At 40.2% G+C, this 27461-nt stretch overlaps 5 protein-coding genes across 9 annotated transcripts; 1 reads left to right on the top strand and 4 right to left on the bottom strand.

Annotated features, from left to right (window-relative positions):
- Positions 1-924: 924 nt before the first annotated feature.
- Positions 925-8543, bottom strand: api5 (apoptosis inhibitor 5). The gene is given in 15 exon segments (XM_018685671.2): positions 925-1616; positions 2137-2279; positions 2413-2423; positions 2425-2493; positions 2808-2864; positions 2970-3063; positions 3171-3352; positions 3796-3885; positions 4642-4746; positions 5009-5215; positions 5621-5772; positions 6078-6143; positions 6340-6433; positions 6639-6800; positions 8215-8543. Coding segments are annotated over 15 exon segments (1581 nt in total). The 5' UTR covers positions 8287-8543; the 3' UTR covers positions 925-1539.
- A 934-nt stretch (positions 8544-9477) lies between these two features.
- On the bottom strand, positions 9478-16298 carry samm50 (SAMM50 sorting and assembly machinery component). Of its 2 annotated transcripts, none has more exons than XM_018685673.2 (15): positions 16152-16298; positions 14766-14876; positions 14523-14624; positions 14334-14421; positions 14091-14197; positions 13751-13881; positions 13470-13557; positions 13203-13331; positions 12891-12962; positions 12728-12814; positions 12465-12535; positions 11679-11746; positions 11442-11588; positions 9805-9946; positions 9478-9642 (listed from the first exon to the last, which is right to left on the bottom strand). In XM_018685673.2, exons 1-15 carry the CDS (start codon positions 16170-16172, stop codon positions 9597-9599), a joined length of 1410 nt encoding a protein of 469 aa, XP_018541189.1. In that variant the 5' UTR covers positions 16173-16298; the 3' UTR covers positions 9478-9596. The 2 variants fall into 2 exon arrangements, with proteins under 2 accessions (XP_018541189.1, XP_050929129.1); XM_051073172.1 differs by having other exon boundaries at positions 11442-11598; positions 11680-11746.
- Positions 16255-18217, bottom strand: si:dkey-42p14.3 (EF-hand calcium-binding domain-containing protein 10). 2 transcript variants are annotated; one of them, XM_018685677.2, is made up of 5 exons: positions 18091-18217; positions 17751-17915; positions 17421-17511; positions 17244-17320; positions 16255-16346 (listed from the first exon to the last, which is right to left on the bottom strand). In XM_018685677.2, exons 1-4 carry the CDS (start codon positions 18191-18193, stop codon positions 17275-17277), a joined length of 405 nt encoding a protein of 134 aa, XP_018541193.1. In that variant the 5' UTR covers positions 18194-18217; the 3' UTR covers positions 16255-16346; positions 17244-17274. The 2 variants fall into 2 exon arrangements, with proteins under 2 accessions (XP_018541193.1, XP_018541192.1); XM_018685676.2 differs by lacking the exon at positions 16255-16346 and having other exon boundaries at positions 16784-17320.
- A 494-nt stretch (positions 18218-18711) lies between these two features.
- Positions 18712-20396, bottom strand: LOC108889281 (protein brawnin). The gene is made up of 3 exons (XM_018685655.2): positions 20253-20396; positions 19503-19629; positions 18712-19269 (listed from the first exon to the last, which is right to left on the bottom strand). Exons 2-3 carry the CDS (start codon positions 19608-19610, stop codon positions 19150-19152), a joined length of 228 nt encoding a protein of 75 aa, XP_018541171.1. The 5' UTR covers positions 19611-19629; positions 20253-20396; the 3' UTR covers positions 18712-19149.
- Positions 20397-21033: 637 nt separating this feature from the next.
- On the top strand, positions 21034-27024 carry tdg.2 (thymine DNA glycosylase, tandem duplicate 2). 3 transcript variants are annotated; one of them, XM_018685682.2, is made up of 11 exons: positions 21071-21162; positions 21398-21465; positions 22642-22964; positions 23461-23660; positions 23872-23941; positions 24821-24956; positions 25154-25236; positions 25369-25463; positions 25549-25720; positions 25832-25989; positions 26607-27024. In XM_018685682.2, the coding sequence occupies exons 2-10, from the start codon at positions 21410-21412 to the stop codon at positions 25936-25938; spliced, it is 1242 nt and encodes a 413-aa protein (XP_018541198.1). In that variant the 5' UTR covers positions 21071-21162; positions 21398-21409; the 3' UTR covers positions 25939-25989; positions 26607-27024. The 3 variants fall into 3 exon arrangements, with proteins under 3 accessions (XP_018541199.1, XP_050929381.1, XP_018541198.1); XM_018685683.2 differs by lacking the exon at positions 21398-21465 and having other exon boundaries at positions 21034-21162; XM_051073424.1 differs by lacking the exon at positions 21398-21465 and having other exon boundaries at positions 21059-21153.
- Positions 27025-27461: the final 437 nt, after the last annotated feature.

Genomic DNA, 27461 nt, shown 5'->3' with positions numbered 1-27461 from the left:
CAAGGTTAGGGTTAGGAGAGAGATGTTTTGTACATTTAAATTACATTTATATCTGTTGGGAAACAAAAGGCTTTAAATTAAATGCAAACTAAAGGAGTTTGTGGCTTTAAGTAAAATATTTATGGTGGATTTTGATAATAAAATAAATCTACAGTCAACATTAGGATTACACAAAGTAGCCTAGGAATGTTAATCAAGATGACAGTTTTGCTTAAAGTTCACTTTATCCAATATTTCAGTAATTAATGGAAGGTCCTCACAAGTATTATAGCATAAGGGTGTTTGTGTGCAGGGAAATGTGCGCATGACTGAACGTGCACAAAGCAAGCAGAGCCTCCACCACCAGGGTGTGTAAAATAAAGTGTGTTCCAAACATGGAAGTGACTATTTATAGCTCCTTCAATTACTGAGATCCCTATTCTACTCTTTTCTACTTCAAAGCAGACACACCCACCCCCAGCACCTCAACATAGACACACATTCACTTACTGGACCGAAGGGAGGAGGCAGTGGAGGAGGAAGGACGGGTGAGGCACGGGGTTGATGCAGTCATGTAGACAGCAGAGGAGGCACGTTTGTGTATGTGTATTCTAAATGTAGACACCAACTCGTGGGCTAAAATTACCTTCCCGTCACTCTTGCTTTGGTACAGATATAGGCGAGTACAAATGGAAACCAGAGGGAAAAAGGAAAGACAGGAGGGTAGACAGGATAAATGGGATGAATGAGTGGGTGAGCGACTGAATGGATAGTGAGAGGAAAGGATGGGAGAGAAAGAGGTAAGTTTGGAAAAGGTTTTAAACATGCAAGTCAAGTTTGGCATTGAGAAAAATGATATTTAAAGCAGCAGAGTGGTGCACAGTTCCCTGGCTGAGGTTTGCACTTTTAACTCCTGAAAAATTCTACATAAACAAGAACAAAAGCTCATAGTTCCATACAAGTTTATGATAAAAATCCAATGAAACAACATCATTGATTCATACAAAGTAGCACAATCAGCCAATTCAACTCAAGCTCTAATAAAAAAAATGAAAACAAGATTAAATAAAAAGGTAGAAAGAAATGCATTCATCAACATGTTGCAAAACAAGAGGATCTTTATCTTTTCCTACAACAATCTGACAAAAATATTTATCAATCAGTTACAACTTGGCAGTCTTTTGTTCCACAAAAATACACAGAATAATATTTTAAAAAATGAAGGGAAAAAAACCATTTAGTTTTACTTGAATGGTAGCCTTGGCCAAGACGAATACAGGGAGTAAGTGTTGAAATGGCAGGTAGAAAAGTCTGAGCCCGTTGTCTGATATTCTGAAGACAGGAAACCACCCACCCCCCCCTTCCTGACCCCCCACCCCTCTGAAAATAACAAAAACAAAAAATCTGCATGTGCGAGTTTGAAAGTGAAAAAGACGTGGAGACCAGTTAAAAAACAGAAGAGGTGGCAAATAGTCCATCTTGGTGCGGAAAAGATCCTGATGTGATGCAGTTCAATGAGCAATATGTATGTATGTATGTGTGTGTGTGTGTGTGTGTGTCTCAGTAGATTCGGCCTCGGCTCCTGTTGCCTCTGGCTCCGAAGCCTCGTCCCCGGCCGCCCCTGAAGCCGCCGCGTTCTACAGTCAACAAAACAAACGTCTCAGTACGGACAAATTATAACTATAGTCAACCAATACTGAAAGTTTTGGGGCTGAGATTTAAAGAGTTAAAAACAGAAACTGGATCATGGATCAACTAATACTCATTTAAAAAAAATATATATATCCAAATATATCCAAAAAAAAACAGTTAAAATAATCCCTTAAATTTGGTATCTGAAGAATATGGACTGAGCAGGATCATTTATAAATAAACGTTAGTGCTCTCTGGTGGACAAACCGTAATAATGACACTGCTTCTAAATGACTTCAAACATATCTTTGCCACCAACATACACACTAAGAAACCACAGACTTTTAAGAAACACTTTGAAACCTGCTCAAGCTGAGTATTTGAAACTTAAAGAAATATTTTTGTTGGAAAGCGGTACAAATTTGTGTCAGTTTCTTACAGATGTGATCAGAAAAGTCAAATAAACCAATGTGTGCAGTATTAAATAAAGATGAACATGCAAAGGTGCCTCCGAGTGCTCCTCACCATAGTTAAAATTGCCAATGGAGGCGCTGTACTTGCCGCTGGGGGGATTGTAGATCTGCCGTGCGTCCCTCCGGGGCAGAGGGGAGATCTGTTTTTTTGTGCTCCCACCAGACCCCATCTCCTCACCTGATGGGCGCTTCGGCCTAAAAACACAAAAGAAAAGTGAATGAACATCTCATGAGGCAACAAGGACACTCGTCTGCTGCATGAATGGCTTCTGACTGCTAAAGCAGAAGTGTTTTCTATCACCGCTGACTAGAGGCAACGTTGACTTACGCTACTGCCTCTGGTCTTCTGGACAGGTTTCCAGGACAGAGTGACTGTGCTCTTGTATGATGGAGGGTTGTGGAAGAGATCCTGCAAAGACAATGAAGTTCAATGACACTGTTAAAAAGCTGCTGGTAATAATACAGAGTTCATATTTTATTCTCCTCATACCCCAAGCAACCAGAAAAATAGAAACCATAAAAACTTCTTTTGTTACTAATACAGTTTGAGTTGTTTTGTTATTATTATCTATATCTAACTCTCCATGCACATAAATTAAGTAAACAAAACATTAGAAACATTTTTAAATATAATACAGCTTAGCACAAGATACAACAAAGCAGAGCCTGAATACATTGTGAGGGTGTTTGTATTTTTCTCAGTGTATATGGCCGGTACCTTACCTTGATGAGGACATTAATGTTGTTTGTGATCTTCAGGGCCACCACTTTGATCTTGTTCTGATGGCAAAGAAAAAGATATTTTACAGCAGGACTGTCAGCACATAAAACATCAAGTTTCTACATAAGCAGAGTTATCAAATGTAACCTGACGGTGGATGTTACCTCCTCTGTCTTCAGAGCATCTCCTGTCTTGCCTTGCAGTGCAACTCGCAGCTGTCTGATGTAAACCTGCAGGCCTCTGGCGAAATACTGTAACCTATCGAAACACAAAGGACAGTCAGGACAATCAATCACACTTTCTATGAGCTCATTCATTTTGTTTATTGTACTCCAGGCAACTAATTTTGCATGTCTCTCCCTCACCTGATCTTGAAGTCTTTGAGGCGCTCAGCATCCACTTTGTCGAGGAGGAAGTCCGGCAGCTTCTTGCCGAGCTGGTGGAAGCCGTAGAGGAGGCACTCTACGTAGCTGAACTGTAGTTTGGGCTCCTCGCTCGCTGAGTTCTCGCCATTCTCCACCTCCTCTGGTGGCAGAGGCATAAACTCCTACACAAAAAGAGAAAAATAAAAATCATGACTGGAACCTTGATATCCCTACTCTAGTGACAAATGGCCCGAGTCTGACAGTAGTAGTTTTGAAATTAGGGCTTTTAAAAAGGGAAGGCTGTTGGTTCAAATACCCAAAACAAATGGGACAATCTGACCAAGGAAAGTGAATAAGTTATGCTCTTGAATGTTCCAACAACTACTATGAAAGATCCTCAGACTTAATTTAATCCCCAGCTGAGAGCAGAGACTTGACTGAAGCAGTCAGTGCCTCAGATACAGGTGTGAAATGCATCAGAAACTAATTCTAAAAAGAATATTAAAATCTCAGACTAGATCAGAGAGGAAAAAATGCAAGTGTGTCCAATGTTTATTTTGATTTTCAAGAGCATCTCTGCTTGTACTCCTCAACGTCCAACTACAACAGGACAATCCGTTCTCACCAGCAGCTTGGTAAACAGCATGTTGAGGTTGGCCTCCAGCTTCTCCATGTCTCCACAGAACGGACTCATCTCAGCCAGCAGCTTCAGCACCTACACACACACGCGCACACACAGTGTAATGTGCATTGCTAATGAGAAACAGTGTTGTGTGGTGCAGACTAATGACCCATTAACAACATGCAGTTGGCTGACACCTCTGACAGGTGGCTGCCACGCTGACTTTGTTTACTACTACAACCGCTCACCAAATGTCAGACATTAGGCGTATCGACCTCACACCAGTGGCCATATTTGTCAGGCCTCTCGGGAACTGAAGTGTTGTTTCGGGTTAAATAAATCCAGGTCAGGTAACTAGTCTTTTTGTCTAATGGCCACACTGGCTTGTAAAAGGGACCACAAATGAAGTACTCTCACTACTTTTCCTGGGCTACCGTAAGTCTTTAGGATGGAACTGCAGCAGTAACCTCCTCTAGAGGCAGCTAGAGTGCATCAAGAAACTAAACTGCATTTGTTTGTGGTAATTTGCAAAGCAAATAAATTGTAAACACTACTTCAAGTCCCAGTAATTAGCATTTATAAATAGCATATAAAACTGCCAAAAGGATATGATTTTGTGACAGATATCATCTAGATATATACAGATATATCTTTGATTAGAGTTCAACTATATTTTTACCATCTATAATTTTGTAATCCTGATTGTCCATACTGTCTACTCTGTACACATGGTACACAAGGACTCTTCCATTTGTTATGCATTTATGGGTTTTTTTTGGAGAGTTTGTCCTTACATTAAACAAGCCGAAAGTGAACATTTCCAATTAGACAGCACACAGAAGAACTCACCTCAAGCTGAATGTCCAGCTCAGCCACAGGACTTGTCAGGGTGCTGAGGTTGGGCAGCACGTGGTCACAGAAGTAGGTTACAAAACGTGTGGAATGGACATTTTTCTACAGGGCAGGAGAAAACTGATTAATTCACACTTTAAGTTCAGTAAACCATGACTAACTGTAAAAAATTATTGGCATGTGTTTGAATTTTAAGAGGCAAGTTTCCTGGTATCCTATCATGTTTGCTACCAGGTTTCTGTACTCATTTAGCAGTTGTTAACAAGATTAACAAATTCATTTTTACCTTCGCAAAAGACCAGCATAACAGCATGTTTTATTATGTTAAGATCTTGCTTGATAATTGGACTTTGAATCTACTCACAGAGAACAGGGGTAGGGCCTGACGTGTGCACTGCAGCAAGCGGTCCACAGTGTCGGGGTCCGCTGGGTTTAGAGCCTGCTCCAGGAAAGCCTGCTCCACCACCAGCTCCACCAGCTGCTGCCGGCCGTGTACCGTCTGCAGCACCCGCAGGCCCGACACCATGCGCATCAAAAGCACAAACTCCTCTCCTGTCACATCCTCCAGAACCTGAGCAGGCAGCAAAGAAGAGATAAGAAGCTCATTGTCAACATGTGTTCTTGTCTGTTTTTACAGAGATGTTACATTACTTTTTGAACTCCCTCTAATCTAATAGCATCAGTATAAAAATTAGACATTTTTCTTCCAAAGGGGAAGCAATAAGTGAGCTGGGTTTCAGCAAAAAGACCAGGTAAGACACTTTTTAAATAATAACAAAACCCATGGCCTTAAGAAGCCAGCAAAATTACCAACCAGCCAAAACAATCAGCTTTAGCCAGTGGCATCCTGATTCCAGTCCATCATATGGTGTGATGTAAATGGATGTAATTATCTTTTCTCCACTCAGACTGGTACAGAAAAAGATCGTTCACCAATGATCAAAGAACACTAATGAATTCAACACTGTATGCTAACCTTCTTTGTCTCTGCAAAGACGTACTCCTCCACCTCCTTTGTCATGACATCCTCCGGCAGCGTCTTCAGTTTGGCTGAAAGAAACTTGATAGCCCTTTCCCGCACTATGTCCTCTCCCTGCAGGATCTGAGAGAAGAGGCCTCCGAGAGTACCTGAACAACAAAAGACAGGAGTAGACAAGATTGTGTCAATGCGACCGAATGATTACAAACTCAACTGGTCCCAACACCAATCAGACCTGGGGATGTAACGCTCATCAAACACACAGAAAGTTAACTGATTGATACCTCATGTTTACAAAGTATAATGTAATCTCAAGCTGTATTTAGTTCCCTACAGAGGAAGAGTAATAAAGACCTTTTCCACATAATCCCTTTCCACCACAGCTCTGAACGGGGGTGGTGATAAGAATACAAGAGCGTTATTTAGCTCAACAATAGGGGGAAGCGGCACTTACCCTTCGCATCTATCTTGAAGATAGAAATAAGCGCTGCATTCACTTGGTTGAATTCTGCTGTATCATCTGAAAGCACAAAAAAATTACAGATTCATCAGCGGCCAATACCAAGACTAAATTTCAAAAATTCTTTTCAACACGATTGGTGCTTGAATGATTCTTAAAATCCAAAATTTAAGATTTTATTTTCTCTGTTTAATCAAGAAAATAATAGGAAAATTAACTGTTAAAGAAATAATCATTAGTCTCAGCCCCAAAATACCTGTCTGGAGGAGCTGGGTGAGAATATCTGCAACTCTGAGGATGTTCTCTCCAGTTGCAAACCGTGGGAGCTCCTTGATGGCCTGCCGCCGAATCTGCACAAAGGCAAGTGCACATGAACACAGATGGGGTTGTTATGATTATTGTGAATCCTCTGAATCAAGGGAACAAACCCACATCAATCTAGGTGCACACAGGAGCTGCAATTTTAACTCAAGAGAACAAGACAAACTCTGCACCCAACACCAAGTCTATTAGGTACACATGCACACAGGTGTCCTTACAAATACTAATACTCACCGACACATCTTCATCTTCACAAAGATCAAGCTGAGCATTAATGGCTGCATCGGCCAGTTCAGGAAAGCTGCTGAAGAACTTGGGAATAAACTGTGCTGCCAGGCGCTTCTCCTTGGGGCCACCTTTGACACCATCCAGGATTACCTGGTAGGCATCTTTGTGCTGCAAAGTAAAATAGACTTTGTCCATAAACGTTGTTAAGATATACAACAGTAGCAGGACCACAATTCATGCTTCACATTATAATATGGCATGAGATACAGACTGAGAATGACTGTGGTCTAAAGCTCACTGTCCTGTATCACTCCCTGGAACAGTAGCACATGTAGCTGAGCCACGCAACAGTGGGTGTTGCCTCACAACATTGGGTGTACCTGGCCGTTACCAGTCCACCTGGTTATGTAGAATCTCATGAATGTTTGCATGGTCACAGCAGTGAGGAAGAAATGCTCTGAAAATACCCTGTTTGCAGAATAGCTACGGGTGCTACAAAGCTCAGTTTAGTAATGATGGAGGAGCACTCTTCAGCTGGTGGAAACAGTTGCATGACATCCTATATGGTTCTGGAGGGAAATCATAAGAAACAAACCCCAGCACTCACGGGAAGTCATTTAAAAACATTCACCGTTCCTCTTAAGCTACTGTCCAAAACCCCAATGCCTCTTCTATCTATCCAGAGGAATAAATATTTTGTCTGCTGAATGATCAACTTATTCTTTTACGCACTTCTCAAGTTACGCTGCAGTTTCTAAATCAAAACAGGTCAGGATCTTTTTTAGCATTCAGAGGACTGAACAGTCTCTCATCCAGATGGTTAAAGACTCTTTGAGGACTCTAGAAATACCCTCAGAACAATGGTTTTATAAGCATGGCTGGCTGACTATCTTTTACAGAAACCAATGGTTACCTGTGACTCAAATGTACACACACAAAGCTACACTTAATGCAGACCTACAATACACCCTAACTTCATGAAGGTTATAATATTCGTTTTTTTTTTCTTCAATATTATGGTCATCGTGTAGGATGTAGATTGTGGTGCTGCTAATCTTAATTATAGAGAGCTCTTTCTGTTATTCAGCCAACATGTATTGAAATGAAAAGAGAGGACAAACAAAAAAACTGTTCATGTCACACAATACAAATCGACAGTACCACAGAAAACATCCTCCAAAATGAATAAAGGTTAACTATGTACTATGTGAATTAAACCGTGAAAAAGTTCCCATCAACCTGTGGGAAAAGATCATCTTGAAACAACAACCTAGGCTAAATCCACCGGCCCTGGTTTCAGTTTGAATGGGAAATGGTTTACAAAGAAGTAAATAACCGTGCGGGGGACTTAAAACAATGAATGTGGAGGGTCGAGTTAATGCCGCCTGTCGCACGGGTCGCCTCGGCGAGGCTGTGAACATTAGCCCGGTCACTACGCTAGCTAGTTAGCCTAGCACGCACACAACAATGTTATGTAAGTCAACAAAGTTATCAACGGAGGGACTAAAACAAAGACCCATGGGAAGGCAGCAAAGCCCACAGCTCAAAGGTGTTTAAAAAGAGCCTTTTGGCGCTTATTTACCTGGCTGAGGTTGTCCTTAGCGTCTGCAAGGATCCCGTAGTTACGGTAGAGATCCTCGATAGTGACCGCCATCAGCGTGCGTCCGGGTGCCTGCCGCTCACAGATAAGACCGCCAATAAAACCGCAAAGGAAACCCCGTCTCGGGTCACTTTTGCTGCGCTTTTAGACGACTATAACACAACCAATAATACACTATCGAGGAATAAGCTCTGCAGAAAAGGGACGGGGAGATGAAATTTCGAGAAGCCCGTGAATGAACACCCCCCACTGTCGCTGCTTTTCCCGCAACGCTCTCTGGCTAAAATGCTACGGAACAATGAACATGGCGCATGCGCAAGATTAGCGAACCGCGTGTAGCGTCATAACACACGTGACACCAGTCTGCGCCGAAGTGGTGCGCAGTAGAACCATTCATGTTATCTGTGAGTCACATGTAAACAGGTGCAGTGATAAGGATTACACGGACAGAACTCAGTATATTTTAAGTCCCCCTCCACTCAGAAGTGTGTTTTGTGCTTCTCTTTGATGTTTGACGACCTATGTTCAGAGTTTCACACTAGAAAGTTGTCTTAACATTAATTTGTTGAAGGTGTAAAGTTTCTCTGAGCTCACCTAAAATCTGAGTTTTAGACACTGACCAAATTTCTCCCATTTCTACCCCACAATGTGGCAACGTATCTTGGGGGATACACACTTTTCAAAAGTTCCTAAATAACACCACAAACACAGTTATAACATTTTTTCTTTATCACAATATTAAGACAAAGGTCCTAATTCATTTTATGAACTTCTGTTTTATTGAAAATAAGTACGATTAATATGTAATTACTTACCCACTGGGAGGCATGTCCAGCATCATTTTTATTTCTGATCAGGCTGACTAAAGAATGACAGATATATTAAACAAAATCATGTGACCTAGATGCTAATATAAGACCAGACTTTTGATAAATGATAACTTGATTGGTGAAAACCTTCCATCATGCCTCCTACAGGTTATTAAAGAGTTTGTATCTCCTGGTGCACGTTGCCTGTTTTTGTTTTTGTATTTTTAAATAAATAAATATTAGCAAATGCAAATAATGATCAATATTAATTTCTAATTAGGTATCTCAAATGCCTTCTTGATGGATTTGCATCATGACTAAGACTCTAAACATGTAAACATGTTTTTCTGTATATTTTAAGTTCCACACTGCAGTCTGACATGAGTAAGACTTGGACTACTATTAGACCTCTGACAGCAAATGATAAAAAAAGATATGTCAGTGAAAACACTTTTATTGAACCAATGAGTTGCAACAACAAGTCTGAACAAGCAATTTCTCCCTCCTAGCATAAAGTTAACGGGGAAGCACAAGGAAGTTCCAACAAATGTGAGTTCACAGGAATCTGATTCCTGCTCCAAACTGGACCCCATCACATATCCTGCAAGAAAATGAGAAAAATCATGCCTTTCCCACATGGAATGTTATCACGTATGTCTATATGATTATACAGAAAGAGCTCCTGTTTTATTCAAATTAACTGACGCCCAACTTTGACAGAGCAAGGTATTTAGCTAAAAATATCTAAACTAACCAGCCCTACCTGTCTCCACTCTGGACTCCCATGGGAATGCAGTAATTCAGCTCCAGCCTGGCAATGTTTCCCAAACGCAGCACAATGCCCAGCCCGTATGACCAACGGATACATTCTGCCAGTTTCTTCAAATGTGCTTGTGGCCCCTCACCTGAGTAAAAACAAACATAAAACGTAAGCCAGACAGAACATCTGCAACAGCCTGCATCAGTAATCTGAGCTCTGCTGCAAGATGGCAGCGCGCACAGACGCAGCGGCTCACAGCGCTCCCTTTCAGTGTTCTTCTTTGCTTTTTATGTATGTCTGTTTATGGATTCTGTCTACGTCCGCCTCGGTAATCCACCACTACACCTGTCAGGACCTTGTGGACATCGGCTACCGATGCAAAATATCAGTTTCAAGAGACTTGCACCATAACCACAATATCCCAGACGAGCTAGCGAGACTGCCGGGTTCCCCGTGGATTGTTGTCGGGTCTGGAAGGCGGCGCAGGCAGCGGAGGGAGTGGAAGCAGAAGCGGGGCCGCAGGTCACCACAGTGGTAGGACTGATCTCAAAGGGAGAGGAGACAACCTACAGAGAGGAGGTCCAGAAACTAACAACCTGGTGTACAGACAACAACCTGGCACTGAACACCACAAAAACAAAGGAGATCATCATAGACTTCAGACGGAATAGAACTGACCTGCGCCCCCTCTACATCAACGGCTAGTGTGTGGAGAGGGTCCACACATTTAGGTTCCTGGGAGTCCAGATCTCCAATGACCTCTCCTGGACGCACAACGTCTCAGCGGTCATAGAGAAGGCAGAGCAGCGTCTACACTTCCTGAGAGTCCTCAGGAAGAACAACCTAGACAGGAAGCTGCTGCTGGCTGTCTACCACTCATCCATCGAGAGCCTGCTGACGTACTGTGTTTCCATCAGGAATGGAAGTTGCACTGAGGCAGACAGAGCAAGGCTTCAGAGGACGGTCAAAGCGGCACAGAGGATCGCTGGCTGCCCTCTCCCCTCCCTGACGGACATCTACACCACCCGGTTCCTCAGCAGAGCTCAGAACATCATCAAAGACAGATCACATCCTGGTTCCCAGCTGTTTGACCTGTTGCCCTCTGGCAGGCGCTACAGGTGCATCAAAACCAGGACAAACAGACTGAAAAACAGTTTCTTCCCGAGAACCATCACCACCCTGAACTCTCACACACAACGACCCCCACCATCAACATAACAGACTGTGCAACATGCCTCACTCTGTGCACTTTAATATTTAACTATTTAACTGTACAACCGTCCTGTGCAATACAACACACCTGTGCACTACATTCACATTCACACTTATACCTCATTGTATATAGAGCTGTTTTTTATATATTTTGTTTCTGCATATTTTGTATGTTTGCACTGAAAAGGAGAAGCTCTCCATTGTACTTTTAGTATAATGACAATAAATGGCATTCTATTCTATTCTATTCTTTGCCCAAACAAAGCAAGTCCAAATTCCAAACCTGAACTAGATAAAAGCAAGATAGAAGTTCAAACTGATCCAATCCTACCTAATAAAATTCAGTCGTCAATGTCAAGGTCTGTTCCATAAAACATGAATCTTTAACTGTCAATACGCTGGTGCTCGTACTGTTTCAAATTACTCACCATAGTTGAGGTTACAAAGGTTTCCGGCATTGAGGAAGAAGTGTGTTCTGAAGAGGTCACCAAAGCCGCCCCTGCCTGGTCTGAAGGGTAGAGGGGTGTAGAGGTGGAGGCCTCCAGCCCAGTAGGCCTCTCCTCCCAGGTAGTCACCTGCCATACCAGTAATACCAACACAAGCTTTCAATAAACCATCAAACTTCAGTCTGGTTACCAAGCAGCTCAGTCAAGTTAGTATCTCACCTTCACTCTGTGGGCCCATACTGTACATACTGAATCCCCTGATACTGGTGGGGCCGCCTAGATAGAACCTGGGAGGTCGACAAAGACACACAAAACATACAATATACAATACAGTTATGAACTTTAATTTAACATAGTTTTTTGAGGACAGCCAGTCTGGTTATGAGGCTTTATAGGGGTGAGGTGGGAGAGTTGAATAAGGGCCATGGAGGGAGACACATGAGGCAAAAATACTGTGTAAGCTGAAAGGAACAGATGAATGCCAGTGTTTTGAAAGCAAGAGGAAGTTAGTCATTGTAGTTTGCCCCACTGATATCAACAGTCAGCAATATCAGCAGCAATGACTGTGATGCACATCACATAGAGACAATTAGAGTACCCACAGCACACAACTGCAGCTGATTCATTTGTCAAATCTGAAGACATTACATGATACATCTATTTTTGGATTCAGTGTGACTTATGTGTGACTATAATATCCAAGGATATCATTACATCTCTGTTGTCCATATGCAAATCAACAATGTACACAATCATAGAACTTGCCTGTGAATCATCATGTTTTCTTCATTATCACAGTAATCTAGCGATATCTCTCTACACATCCATAGATTGCAAACAGCATGGCATGTGTCATATTTTTATTTATGCCCATTTGCCAAAATGAAAACAAATACAGGCTTAAAAAAGTGACATTGCCTCCATTTTGCCTTAGTGGGGAAGTCACAGTGTAAGCCCCAGGTTTAGTTGATGATGGTAATGAGCTGGTGAGCTGTATTTCTGTACCTGTCTGCTATGCTTGTTGGCTTGTCACCAATGGGTAGAAGCAAACCACCCCACAATGAGGCAGAAAGGACCTGCAGAAGAAAGTCAAAGGGTTTAGTGAAGCTGACTCAGAAACATAATCACAGACACAGCACACTGACCAAAGAACATAATAAACACAATGAATGTCTTAAAAGTCTAAAGAATATTACTTGAATTCTTTGCAAAGCTCTTAATTATTGCAATATTGCTAAATGGCAGAAATGTAAAATGCAAAATCTCACTGAGTCCCAGAAGAGTGTTTTGTTGAGCTGGATCTCAAAGTCCTCCTTCAGGAAACTGGCGTCCCCCCCAGTGTATCCAGCAAGTTCCTACACAACCACAACATCAGAATCACTGTTTTCATTACCATGTGAAAAAGCTATGACTTAGTGGTGAACAACAAACCTGATGGATCTTCAGTAGGCCACCTTTCCTGGGAAGGATGGAGGAATTTCTGGTGTCAATGACCATAGCATGCTGGAAAAAAAAGACACTGTTCACACAAGAAATAACAAAATACTGGTTTATTACTACAGGGTCTTATTGGATATACAATGTTTGCAACAATTCGACATACTTTAAATCCGACATACAATATTATTAGAGTCTGTTGTGCAAAAAAATTTAAAACCCCTTCTAACAGGGGACACAGGAAACTAACCACAACTATTTCAAACCCCACACTAAAAAAAGAAATGTGAAATACAAGATAAATACCGAAAGTGAGGATTTGAGGGAATGGCCACTCTCCTCCCGGACGGCAAACGAGGCAGTGCGAGCTAGACATCCCAGCTCTCTCCAGACTCCCTCCCACTTCAGGGTTTGGTTGGTCTTCCACACGGGGAACTGTGTGTGGTAAATTAGTAATAACACACCAACTTTTTTTTGTTTTGTTTGCACTGTTTGTAACATAGAAACTACTGTCTCCTTACAGCAAAGACAGCATAATCACTAAATGAAAAAAAAAAAAAAAAGAGTATTTACGCTGAGTTCTGCAGAGACGCCTCGATCCGTCTCCCTCAGTGAACTCCATGGAAACTGACCTGTTACTTTGTACACGTTGAGTGAGATACTGAAAATGAAAAAAGGGAATTTAAATACAAACCATATCTATCTATAGTTACTGCATAGTTTGCTCAGGCATTTACTTTTCCTTCTAAGAGATGGACCCAAATCTATGAAAGTACACAGACACACATGCAACCATGTATCAAGGTGTTCAGACCTATAAACAAATCTATTTTGTGAAGTTGTTCATATCTTACTTGCGTTCAAAGTGACCTGGTTGGGGTTTGAAGAAGGACAGGCCATAGGATGTCTCTTTAGTGCCATAGGAGAACTGGAAGGTCAGTTTCTCTGCGCGACCCAATACATTTGGTAACTTTAGGCCGAGTACCTGTAATTAAAGTGGGTGAGATTTATGTCAAGGTATAATACCGTCATCACACTGATAGAACAGAACAGACCTGCAAACTGAGGTTGAACCCAAATTTTTTTTTTTAAAGAAACCAGCGCACTGATGCCGGTGTGACACCGTGATTGGATCCAAACCAGTATGTGGCCTTTTAGAGAGTGGATGGTGACCTGAGCCATCATGGCACTCACCATGCTTCCTTCATTGTTCCCAACCATGGTGTTGTAGCTGCCGGTCATCCGTCTCAGCTCAGTGACCTCAAAGGTCACGTCGAGGCCATTAGGAAGAGCGTCCTCACCTACATAGAACAGAAAGCAGAGAGAGAATTAAAAATGTATTTCATGGTTCAACACAGAAAACGAATCATTATAATTTGTTCATTTATTCAAAAGTGCATATGTATAACATTAAGACTATGCTGTGACTGACAGTACCTCGTGAGGTGTCGATAACAACTTCGACTTTTCTGAAGATACCAAGACGCAGCAGCTTCTGTCGGGCTTCATGGGACTTTCGCATCACCTGCACCACAAATTGAACCATGTGATGATGCCAGTAAATGCTACTCACAATCAGAAATTGAACAGACATTAATTAGTACTGCTGTCTGTGCATGCACCTACATCAATTAAGTTTTTCGCCCGGAAAACTTCTGCAATTTCATAAGTCAACAGGTCCTCCTTGGTTCTTCCGAGCCCATCTACGTGCACTCGTTGAACCACAACCTGAAAAACAAGAGAGACGGGCGGCATTAGGAACATTAAGAACATCCAAATCAGAGCACAGTGTAGAGACAGGATCTGTGCAATGTGTGAGTCCTTGGGAGAGAGTTGTTTAATTACTGTCTGGAACAAAACAAATCTTACATCCTTGTTTTCGAGAACTTCTTGCTTTGGCTCCTGCTCAATCTCTGGGGCCTCGATGTCATCTGCTTGAACTCCCAGCTCTGGCCCTTGCATGGGCAGAGGGTCCAGGCTCTGCAACACAAAATATCAGAAGAAATATTATAATCACACCCAGAGTTCTTACAGTGTTCTCCCAAACAAACCTGATTCTACTCCTAGAAATTATATTTTACAATAGATCGATCTGCTGATCATTTCTTCAGTCAATCAAATGATCCATTTGTCTATTCAACACCAAAGATAGTGAAAAATGTCCATCACATCTTGAAATGTCTGACCAATTTTCTGTTGATCTACTTATCAGTTAATTGACAAACTGTTTCATCTCTACACCCCATAATGCAGAGAGATACAATTTACAGAAAATATGACTGCATGAACAGTATGTGATGTGATTTGTTTAAATACTTAGAAACATGTGCAGAGTTTGCATGGGGAAAACAGGGGCTAGATAACTGATTAAACACATGCCAAGACAAAAAATAACAATGATAAATTGAAGTGAGCGTCACCGTAAAGTAAACTCAATTATATTCTCATTAATTTTATCAACTCATTTGTAATAATGGAAAAAAAAAACAGGCCAAAAAGTGACTAAGCACATTTCTGCAAGTACTGTATACAAGTACAATTTTAGGTATTTTTACCTTACTTCATATACTTTGACTCCACTACAATTCAGATGGAAATACTCTACTTTTTACAGCTTTACATTGTTTTTATTAATTAATTAACTTAAAAATACAAAATATGATTAATATTCAACAACAATCATCTGATAAATTATGGCAGCATATAAATTAGTTTAAATTACCCCCACCTTTATCAGCTGCAGCATTAGTGATGCTTACATCACTAGTAATTAATCCAATAATAGGGGCCAGTCTGCATCATGAGTACTTTTATTAGGTGCTTTTTGTATGTTTTAATGCTAACACTAAAAGTATTTGTACTTCAGTAAAACTTTGAACACAGGACTCTTGCTTGTAACAGTATTTCTGTATTGTGTTGCTGCTGCTTGAACTCAAGTAAAAGGCAAACTAGCAAGAGTGTTATAAGCAAAGCAAAACAAAACAAAGCAGCAACACTACAGCGAGTGGAGGCAGGAACCACAAGCATTTCACATTACTGTCAATGATCTGTCTGTGAAAAACACAGCACACAGTGAAGTTAAAAACTAGCCGCCACATTTAACAGAGTATTCATTCAGTTTGTTGTCACAGAGCTGGACGCCTGAGCCTGGCTGCTGAATGTACAGTATGGGCCTTTTCTTCCAGCACAGATAACTCACTGAACACACAGAGAGGTCAAAGTCATAGCTGACACGTTTACTGGATGTTTCCTTACCCGGGCATGGACGGTGCCCATGCTGAGATGCGCAGGGCGCTGTCCCGGTGAATGTGGGCGAGAATTTGGTGTGGAAAAAGACAAACTAATTTAACCTACAAGTAACCGGAGAAAGGCGAGGAGGCTCCGTAAAAGGAGACAGTCATGTCACTTCCTGACCACGCCTTCTGCTGCTGCGCGTTCAACACACCAACGCTGCAAAATGACACACAATGAATTACAATTAAATATATTATAAATAAAAGCACCTCAGCATGACTTCTTCTTCTACTATTACTACTGCTATTATTATTATTATGTTATATTAAATCATATATTTTCAATGGTGGAACATAAGTACGTACATTCACTTAAATACTGCACCAATTCGAGGTATTTGTACTCAGCTTGAGTATTTCTATTTTATAACACCTAATGCATTCACTCCACTACATTTCAGAGGGAAATATTTTTACTCTGCTAAATTTATGGGACAGCTATAGTTACTATTTATCTTACCAATTTAAGATTTTACACACAAACATTTTGCAGCTTAAACTACCCCACAGTGTTTACAATTAGAGCTGAAACCATTAATATACTGACAGAAAATATGTCATATACCAAATTTTTTACAGTTCCAGACGTTCAAATGTATTGATTTGGTGCTTTATTTTGTAGTCATTTTAATAGTTGTGAGGTTTGTTTGTTTTTTTTTAAAGTAATCTATTGATTAATCAAGAAAACAGTCAAGAGGTTAATCCATAATGAATATAATCTCTAGGTGCAGCAGAAGCTGCCCCTCAACCAGCTACAATAGTAAAATACTGTTTACATACAGATGCATGAGGTAAAATAATCTAATAACATGATATATAATAGTCAAGAGGCAATTTTCTACATTGAGAACAATTTTAAAACACTTGTGCTTCTTCTTTAGCAGTCATATGATGGAAAATACAAACAAAAATTGTATTATTTTATTATTTACTACTATATACAGTATGTTGTGTATAATGAGTGTCTAGGCCAAGAGAGTCAGAGGTTAAAAAGGTCATGAGTGTCTATGTGTATCAGAGATAATCAACAACACCATAACACTGAATGACTAACACATGAGCTTTGTGGAAGAAAACAGCAGAGTTCACTGCTGTTCATATGTTGCTGAGCATCTCTGCAGGCCTTGCATCCTGCAACAACAAAATGAGACAAAAAAATTGCCTTAATAATATGGTGAATTCTAACATGCTTGTGAATTTTGTCTTTTAGCTTTTTACAAGCTGCCCTTACGCTTCTGTTTTGAAAGTCTCATGGGATATTCTGTCTTCATTTACACCTTCAGGGCATTCATTGATGTCTTTAATGCCCAGTGTGGTCAGTGCTGTGGAGAAAAAGATGCTGTGAGTATTTGTGGACAGATCATTTTCCTGTAATCTGACATTTTGTTGTAGGCTATGAAGTAATAACTGGGTGAATCAAAAGTACCTACAGGTGATAAATAAACATGCTACAGTATATGAAATATTTGAAGTATAATTAATGGCTCTAATACAGAAAGACTGAATGATATATTTAATTACAGTGAGCAGTGTCACTGTAAAAGTGTCCATCTGTGCTCACCCTGCTTGTATTGCGCAAAAGTGATGTATCTTTGATTTGTGGGGTCCAGTATCCCCAAGACTGCATCCAGGTTGGAGTTGTTGAACAGATTTGGCCCCTCCATGCCACCCTGCTGAGAAATCTTCAGCTGTTCCAGCTGCTCAATAAGAAACTCTCTGGGTTTCTCTGAACGAAACAATCAACCACAACATCAATCACAGCTGTTATTATAGTAAAAGTAATTAGCCGTGCTATCTGTTATCATTTGAGCTTGATCGCTAGCGATTGCACAAACATTTTCAGTGTAATTCAGAGCAGTATGTCAGGATGTTGTGTCTAAAACAGAGAAATAAGCTCTAACCAGGTCTGTAAAAGAAGAGCATGCTAGTCAGGTTGTCCATAAGCTCCATTATTTTGTGTTTTTTGAGATAATCAGCGGCGTCCTGCTCCCTCTGCGTCGCCATCTTTTCCACTTAACTTTTGTTTAAACTTGTTGCTATGATACGCAACATCCAACGGTTGAGGCGCGCGGATAAACTGACGAAACCAAGTTGATGACGTTAGTAATCGCGCTGCCATGCTTGTATTTTTTGTAGTTTTTCTGTGCATATGAGGTGATTGTCGATCTCCGACACTTTATACACATATATATATGCCGTATGCATGTAGTTGCAAACAAATATAAGCATTTATTTTTTTTTTTTCAGCAACTGCAACGCCTCTTGTGTCAGTAAGGGTGTATATGTAAATAATGCATGACAATATAGTAAAATCCTGTTGTAATAATGTGTTCTTCATTGAAGTTGCTGACAAATGACAACTGTATTTCAAAACAATAAGTACAAGTATGTATGTATAATTATTATAAAGGTTTTAGCAGATTGGTTTACTGTCAAAACAGCAACAAACAGCAACAAAAATCTTTACAAGTTGTGAAGTGAATATTTATGTATAGAACAATCAGCACAAAACACAGCCAAAATGTTAGTTTAATAGTTTTATTTAAAATACATTTTGTTTGCCTGATTGAAACTACCAACTACTTAATCACCTTAGCACAGATGCTGTGTGTTCATAAAGCGTTCTCTTTCTCTTTTACATTACTCCGTCAACAAATACAAACACATTCAAAAAAGGACGAAGAGATGTACTGAAAACAGATGGAGGCAACTGTTTGCATAAACAAAATGATCGGGCTCCAGATAAAATCCTCATTCCACGTGGAAAAACACTAATCGTATAGCATTTGTTTCCACTCTTGTTTGTTCCAGTAGAAGAAAACACCAAACACAGAAGATATCTATTTGCAGATGTCCCAGAAATGACTCTTCTCCCAGGCACATTTCAGTCTCTAGCTGCTGGCAAAAACTGGACAAAGTCTGCTTGAGTGTCCATCACACAGAGGATTTATGATTCCACATCAGTCCACCTTTTGCTCTGCTTTTAACTGTTGAAATGCAGTGGCAGCTTCTTCTCTGACTTTGTAGCCCCGCAGTTCTGTCCGAAGCTCCCCTGGCTTTGGTGGGATCTCTGGTATACTCTGAAAGATCAACAAGTACTGTTAGACACATACTGAAAAACTAAGCCTTGATTTGGTTGGGTGGTGGGGTTTTTTGTAGTTTCCAAACTTCTCAAAAACCTGGAAAGGATCATCATAACAATTTAAATACATGCCAATATTGTGCAGATTTAATTATTGATTTCATGTGCAGAGCATCTACAGAAAACACCGACATGCAAATGTGGAAAGAAAAGGTTTAATTTGTCCCTCACCAGATCAGGTAGGTAGTACTGGTGGACGACCTGTGCTCCTGCAAACATGGCCAGTATACTGGCACTGAACATCCTCAGGTACCGAGGCCAAGACACACCGGCCGGCATCTTCACAGAGTTCCTCGACCTGGAAAGAGAGAGAAACAAATCAGAAAGAAGCATCCATTCTCTGTATCAGTCAAGGCCAATGCCTGCTTGCCCTGAGCCTGTTTCTGCCTCTTATAAGGAAGTTTTTCCTTGCCACTGTCGCCAAATGCCTGCTCATGATGGGAACTGTTGGTCACATCTTCTACTCTATATTAAAAATGCCCTGAAATAACTTTTGTTAAAATTTGGCACTGTACAAATAAAATGTACTTAACAATTCTCTACTTCTTAAACTGGTGCCAAGTCAAACATGATGTCCTATCCTTCCTCTGCTAAATCAAAAGTGTTATTGTATGCTAAAATTGTACAACAGTGGCTCCAAATCAGGACAGTGGACAGAGATCATGAATAAAAACCTATTATGGGCATGGATCATCATTAGGATTTTCTAGCTAAGTAAAGATCAGAGTTTTAATATCATAAAGACACTGTATAGGACTGCAAACCACCTGGACAGTGGATATATCCACTAACAGAGAGGCTACTGTCAATGTTTGCTAGCCCTGATGTAACAGCTACTAGCGATAAAATTTTGTAAAAACGGGCAATGGTGACAGAGCAACAGCCGTAAGCTGACATGAAGTGACGCAGGTAAGACCTTACCTTGTTTATGTCTCTGTCTTTTAGATAAATAGCCGAAAAACAACGTTGCCTTTCACCATCTTACACACTGGTGTCAAGCGGGTAGGTCATGCTGTTTAGCTAACACGGAGATGGCTTACACGGTAAAGAGCTCTCACTCTGCCTCTATTCACGAATACCACAAACGTTAGGATTCCGTTTCCCATCGCTCGTTTGTGCATTTGTGGGCTCCGCTTTAGTGAGGTTATTGGTTGAGGTTGTAACCTCAGTTTGTTTCACTTATAAATAATATTACGTTTTTATTTCACTACATTGAGGCTGCACCCCATATTTGCATTTTTGTGCATTTTAAACAGCTAACCTCGTTAGCTTTATGCTGTATGTCTTATATTCTACCAGTTTCAGACATGTAAACTAGGGTAGTTAAAAAATATAGGTGAATAATACCACTACTAAAGGATGTGGGTTTGATGTAGATAAGGAATTGTCACCATTTCTGTGTATTATGAAGGCGTCCTGTTTTTAACTGTGGAGTGATGCGCTTTACTAAAATACCTATCTTTGGCTGCTGTGTTCTTCTACACTGTAAATTCGGCCTCTTACTTTCATACATACGAACTCCGTCGCCATCTATCGGTAGCTTTTACAAGCTGTGTGCCATGTACTGTGTTCCAGGTTGTATTTTAAACTCTTTAAATTTAATACAAAATCTGGACTTAGTGTATATTTATTTGATAATTATCTACCGTTAATTTTAATAGTTTGTTTGTGTGATGTGGCTGAACATACACCTCCTGACCAAGGGGTGGCGGTAAGGCTTTACTCAACCTGTGGAAGTAGAAGCATCGACCGTTTAAATGGTCTTTGTTTTGGGAGGACTCTCAGCTCCCCGTCCCCATACTTGAAATCTAAAGAACAAAATGTATGACAGGTACGTTAGTTTGCTTATATACCTTTTTGTTTCGTTAGTGTAACGGTCACTTGCGGTTTCAACTCCGCTGTAGGACTATCTGTTGTGGTTAGCTTGCTGTTAGCTAGCCCGTCCACCTTCCTGTCTTCTTTGTGCCAGCAGTGTTTTGTATGTGCTTTAATCTCCACACAGCTCATGTTCCCAATGTGTACAAATGCATCTGGCAGCACAATAAATGTTAATTTATTCAAATAAGTCAACAGTTAAGATGGACGAAAACCAGTACACATCATTGACGGTTCCCACGGATTATTTTCAGCAGTGGTGAGTTGGTGTTGGAGGTGGCAGGTCCTGGGTCTTCATTTTCATGCATGAGATGGAGAAAATAAATATCATTTGACACACGATATCATATACATATCCGTATTCTTTATATCTTGTAGCAAGTGATAGTGGTAATTAATTCATTATTTATTAATACCTCACATCTTTATTAAATCGTAATTACCCTGTGAGATAATTCACGTATCATTTCACAGACTGATGTTGCACCATGAATATCAGGGCTACAATGATCAGTCACTCCAAAGAAAATTTGTCATTTTAATAATGATTAACTATTTTAATAATCAATTAATGGTTTTGGTCATTTTTCAAGCAAAAATGTCAAACATGGGCTGGTACAAGCTTCTCAAATGTGAAGATTCACTGCCTTTCTTTATTATATGTGATAGAAATTTAAATATATTTGGGTTTTGGACTGTAGGTCAAACAAATAGAGCAATTTAAAGACATCACTTTGGGCTACATGAAGTTGTGGTGGCTGTTTTTCACTATATTTTGACATGTAACAGACTAAATGAGTAACCTATTAGTGGAGAAAATAAGAAGATGAATGAAAATAATTTTTAGTTGCAGGTCCAACAGATTAAAATAGACAAGACATTGCACCATCACTTGCTACAGGCTTTACAAATGCACCTGCAGTGGCTTTCTTGCAGTCTATTTGCCAACTGTAAAATGGATACAGCTGTTGAATAAACCCCTCACCTGTTTGACCTGTAATTGCCTTCATGTCAATCACAGTCACAGTGTTTTTGCAAGTACTGTTGATTGTTTGTATGTCTTCATTTCATTCTAGACAGATTTTTACTAAAGTGAACAAAAGATTTAGTGTTAAAAAGACCTATATGTGGGTGTACAAAGTACGTGTTCTAGGTTATATGCTCAAAACTGATCAAATCGCCACAGTAAAGGTGCAGTTAATATAATGCGGAGAATACAAACAGATGTACATCAGCGCATGTTTGTTTGTAAGTATTGTCTTGTAAGGTTCCCTCACCCTCCTCCTCACACACCGCATTGAACACCAGACATGATTTGACTTTCCTTGCTGTGTCCAGACTCACTTTCTGTGTTCTCGCCTTCCTCTCCCTTCTCCCTTTAACCTTCTTCTTCCTCCTCATCCTCTCTTCTTCTCCCATGCACCCCCCTTTGTAGGTACCAGTCCAGCCAGCAGCATCCACAGCCGCAGCATGTGATGCCATATCACAACATGGGCCATTACGCAGAGGGTCCCAGAGATGAGCCTGTCATGACTGAGCTATCAGTCCACCGGGAGCCACCTCTATACCAGGAACCTTTTTACCAGAACTCTTCCCTAGCTGCAAATCACTACCATGAGCCTGTGTACCAGCAGAACATCAGGGAGCAGCAGCAGCAGCAGCATCTTACAGTCCTGCATCAACCTCAACATCAACACATGATCCAGCAGCAGGAGCTGAGTGTCCAGCACCAGCCTCAGCCTGCTGGTCCACCTCAAGGTAGGGAAGATGTTACCGATCAAACTAATTTTCCCTCAGACCCAAAGCAAGATCTGTGAGGTTTTTGTGTAGCCATACCTACCCAAATATGTTGCAGGTTTTGGCTCACAGATCTGTCAACTTTTATTTTATTACATTTGGATATACTGGAAGGACATGGAAGGGCCTGGTCAAAATAGCTGATTGATGATGGTAAAAAAGTCACCTACAAATGATTTGACACCTTTGAATGTGTTGGCATAAAAATGAAGTAAACACAGATTTAGCTGCTGTTTTTCCCTTATAAAATTAATGAGCTTGTGTTTTTACAACAAGAAATGGGGAAAAAAGTAATTAAATGTAAATCAAAATGGCCGACCAGTTGCTCTTTGAACCCGTATCTACATATTTTTCCTCTGTGTTTTCCCTAATGACCATGACTTTCTTGTCAGGCGTCTCTCTCTTTCTATCCATCACCGTTATACCTCAACATGTTTGTTCCTCCTCTCTGTTCCAGCTGTGACACCGGTGAAGAAGAAGAGAGGCCGGCCTCCTAAACAGCAGGCGGAGGAGGGCGAGACGCAGGAGGAGGAGGACGAGGTTGAGGCCACCAAGAAGGCGAAGAGGATTCTCAACCGCTTCAACGGCATGTCAGTGGCCGAGGTTATGGCCAGAACCCTGCCAGACGTTATTACCTACAATCTTGACATTTTGATTGTGAGTTTTATCATTGGGCGCTTATTAAGAATTTATCTTAATAAGTTTGTTTATTTGAATAATTAGTGGGTTAATGTTGTTCGTGACAATTACAGAAGGAAAACTGCCAAATTTTAAAACGCTTTACACACAGCGTGTCTGTGGTGTAAGATTTCAGTCACATAACGCTGTAGGTCTGTTGCCATGGTAACCCCTTCATGTTTCTCCTCAGATTGGAATTAACCCAGGACTATTGTCAGCCTTCAAAGGACACCATTACCCAAACCCAGGAAACCATTTCTGTATGTTGAAATTCAATTTCATTACTGACTACAGGGAATACACGCCAGCATCCACTTTTAACTGCTTCTACCCTGTTTGACACAGTGGTGGGTCCCATCATCACTAATGCTTGTTATGCTGCACAGATTTGTCCAAACTCAGAATTTCAAATGCAAATAGAGATCCCAAAGCTTCCAGAGATACCAACGTAAAGATATGATGCAACTGAACGTTTGTAACGTTTACTCCAATATATTGTTGTAGCCATAAAAATGGTGTCTTGGGTTTGAATATTTGTCTATAAATACTTTGTCTATAAATTATGTCACTTCAGTGAATCACAAGCAAACAGAATATACTGTATACATGACACTGTTTAAGAATGTTGAAAAATGTCTTTTTAAGGGGTCAATAAAGGGCAATATCAACATTTCAGGAGCCAATAGAAAATTTATGAAATGTCAAATTCAAGTTTATCGTCTGTAAAGGTTTTTTCCAGGCTGAGAGGTTGCTAAGATCAGCATACTCAGGACTAGTTCCTTAAGAATATTTGTAATCACACTGTTTCTAAAGTATAAATGCACAAAGTATTTTCTCCTTTTTATGTGTATAATCCTTTTCCTTTGTGCATGGTTTATTGTTTTGCTGGTGAGGCAACCAAGTATATTTGATAGTGTCATTGACTGTACCTTAACCTCAGCATGAGTCAGCACATCATTTTAAAATGAAAATATTTTTACTGTGTTTTACAAATTGCTAAATTATGCTGTAAAACAAACCTGCACATTCTCCATCTGTTTGTGCCTGTAGATTCAGTGCAGCTACAGTATTGAAAAAAACTTCTATTTGCTCAGTAGCCACTTGACCAAATACATTTTCAACTCGACTTTTCTGTCCAGGGAAATGTCTGTTTCTCTCTGGTCTGACTGACGAGCAGCTCAACTACATGCATGATCAGAGCCTGCCGGAGAAATACAGCATCGGCTTCACCAACATGGTGGAGAGGACCACGCCTGGCAGCAAGGACCTCTCCAGGTAAAGAAAAAAACACAGTTCATTTACATCCACAATTTAGTCATTTTAGTTGATGATTTTATATAGAATGACTCAGAGTTGAGGACTGAGGACTGAATTCTAAGATCATCAACAGTGAGCAGCTTCTGGGTGAATTTCTGTGTGTACCTTTGGAAAAACATTAAAAATATTTTTCTGGTTTTATGTTTTTGATCCAGTAAAGAGATTCGTGAAGGAGGTCGACAGTTACTGGAGAAGCTACAGAAATACAAGCCCTTAATAGCAGCCTTTAATGGCAAAGGTAAGATTATTGAAACACTGAAAGTATTTAACTTTTGTCTGTTTCTGCTGGAAGTGTTTGACTGCTGTATCCATAAAGCCATTGGATAAGTTTAACAGTGTACTGATGTGTTGTTATTTATTATTTTGTCAGGTATTTATGAAATCTTCTGCAAAGAAACCTTTGGTGTGAAGGCGAAGAATCTGGAGTTTGGTCTGCAGCCCTACAAAATCCCAGAAACTGAAACAGTACGAAGAAACAGTGCTTGACTTACTCTTAATATATTCAACAATACAAGCAACAATCCTCATAACATTCTCTGCTTTCACCCAGGTGTGCTACTTGATGCCCTCATCAAGCCCTCGCTGTGCCCAGTTTCCTCGTGCACAGGATAAGGTGCATTTTTACATCAAGTTAAAGGAGCTGAGAGACCAGATGAAAGGCCTGGTACCAAGCCGTGAGGTGGAAGAGACACAGTACTCCTTCAACTTGCAGCTAGCTAAAGGTAAACAGTTGGAACGGTTCTCTTCAACTGCACATACACAGGGTATGTCTGTCATATTTATCGTATATCTGAATGAAAATCAAACTCCTTTCTGGTGGTTTTGTTCTACAGAGGACGCCAAGAGGATTGCAATCAAAGAGGAGCAGGTGGATCCGGAGTATGAAAGCTGTAGTGGTCTGAATGACAACCCCAGGCAAAGCAGCAACGTCACCAACTAAAAGAGACCAAAAAGTGGAGGAAAAAACAAGCCTGTTTACCGTAGCACACAGGTAGTAGAGTTACCATATAGTTCTAATTCAGTTTAGCTGGAGGTAGATGGAACTGGACTGTGAAAATGACTCTAAACAACTGTGACTGATTCCTTACTTAAGTGAAAGTGCACGTGTATTGTCAGTAAAATGTACTTGAGTATAAAAGTAAATGTTGTCATTATACAGACAAATTGGGTTCTGTCAAGACTACATTTTTATATTGGATCATTAAAATTTAAAATGTGGGGAAATAAGGCCCATGTTAAAAAAATACCAGACTCATCTTTTAAGTACAGTTCTTGAGTAAATGCACCTAGTTACCTTCCACCACTGACTGATTACCTTTCTGAAGGAAGGTACAAGTCATTTTTAATACAATACTGACGTTAAATGAAACAAAGACCATCCCGGAAGTAAAAATTGATTTACCAGTCCCATAAATTAATATCATACTTTGAAAAATGGTTGCAGTAAATGACATAAAACACATAAAACACTGCTCTGTCCTTAAAAATATTTTTTAGATGTTGTCTTTAAATTAAATATTTCACTAAACTTTTAACAGTATATTGGTTATTGACTCATAAATGGCTTCTGCAAGCAGTGTAATCCATCTTTATTGTCGTATATTGCAGAGATGGACATTGTAGGCCAGTCAGCGAACAACATGGCATGGAACCACTGCAGCTGGAGATGTTCGCTCAGCAGATATCAGCTGTACTAGTAGCAAGATGCATCAGTGAGAGTTAGAAACCCTCTGATGCCACCACAAGAGAAGAGGAGTCACACGGTTCCTGAGGCATCACAATGTAACGCACAAGACAGAAAATGTTGACAGCAGTTACATTTTCTAACTCCCAGACAGACTGTGCATGTTTTTGGTGTTATTTTTTATCACTATTTATTGCATTTTGTAAGGTATGTGTGTCCAGTGACTTATTTTTGTATTTTGAAAGAATGACATTTTATGATTTATCAGCTCTATAAATGGCTAATTGTTTTCTGGAATTTCTAATCTGTAATCACAGAGTTATTAAATCTCTTCCAAAGCTGTCATGTCTATTGTCTGATTGTTAAAGTCATTCATATGAAGCTATAATATATAATGTAGTAATGTAAGGAAACACACTCGCAAGCCAGCAGACAAAATCATTAATGTCTCCTCTTGAGTTATTATAGTGATTAACTCCCTAATCGAAATGTTTTTCTTTCCAACTAAAGGTGTTAAAGGACAGGTTTACTGTTTACTGTAGTTGTAATCCCTATTGGAAGTACACAGGGGATAATAATTAATAATTAGGCAAATTATACAGTGAAAAACTGCACCAACGTTTCCATTTAAACGCCACAGACTATCAGCCAATAGAAAACAAGCTCACAGAGTTTAAAAGTCGAGCGGCTCATACCAATGCTAAAATAGGTGTGTACCATTATCTTTGGTTGCGATTCTATGAAGCAGTCTATATTACAAACACTACATTTAACTGTAT

Source organism: Lates calcarifer, linkage group LG10 (genome assembly GCF_001640805.2).
Source record: "Lates calcarifer isolate ASB-BC8 linkage group LG10, TLL_Latcal_v3, whole genome shotgun sequence".
Lineage (NCBI taxonomy): Eukaryota > Metazoa > Chordata > Actinopteri > Centropomidae > Lates > Lates calcarifer.
Note: the sequence above shows the minus strand (reverse complement) of the source record. Positions and strands in the feature narration are given on the sequence as shown.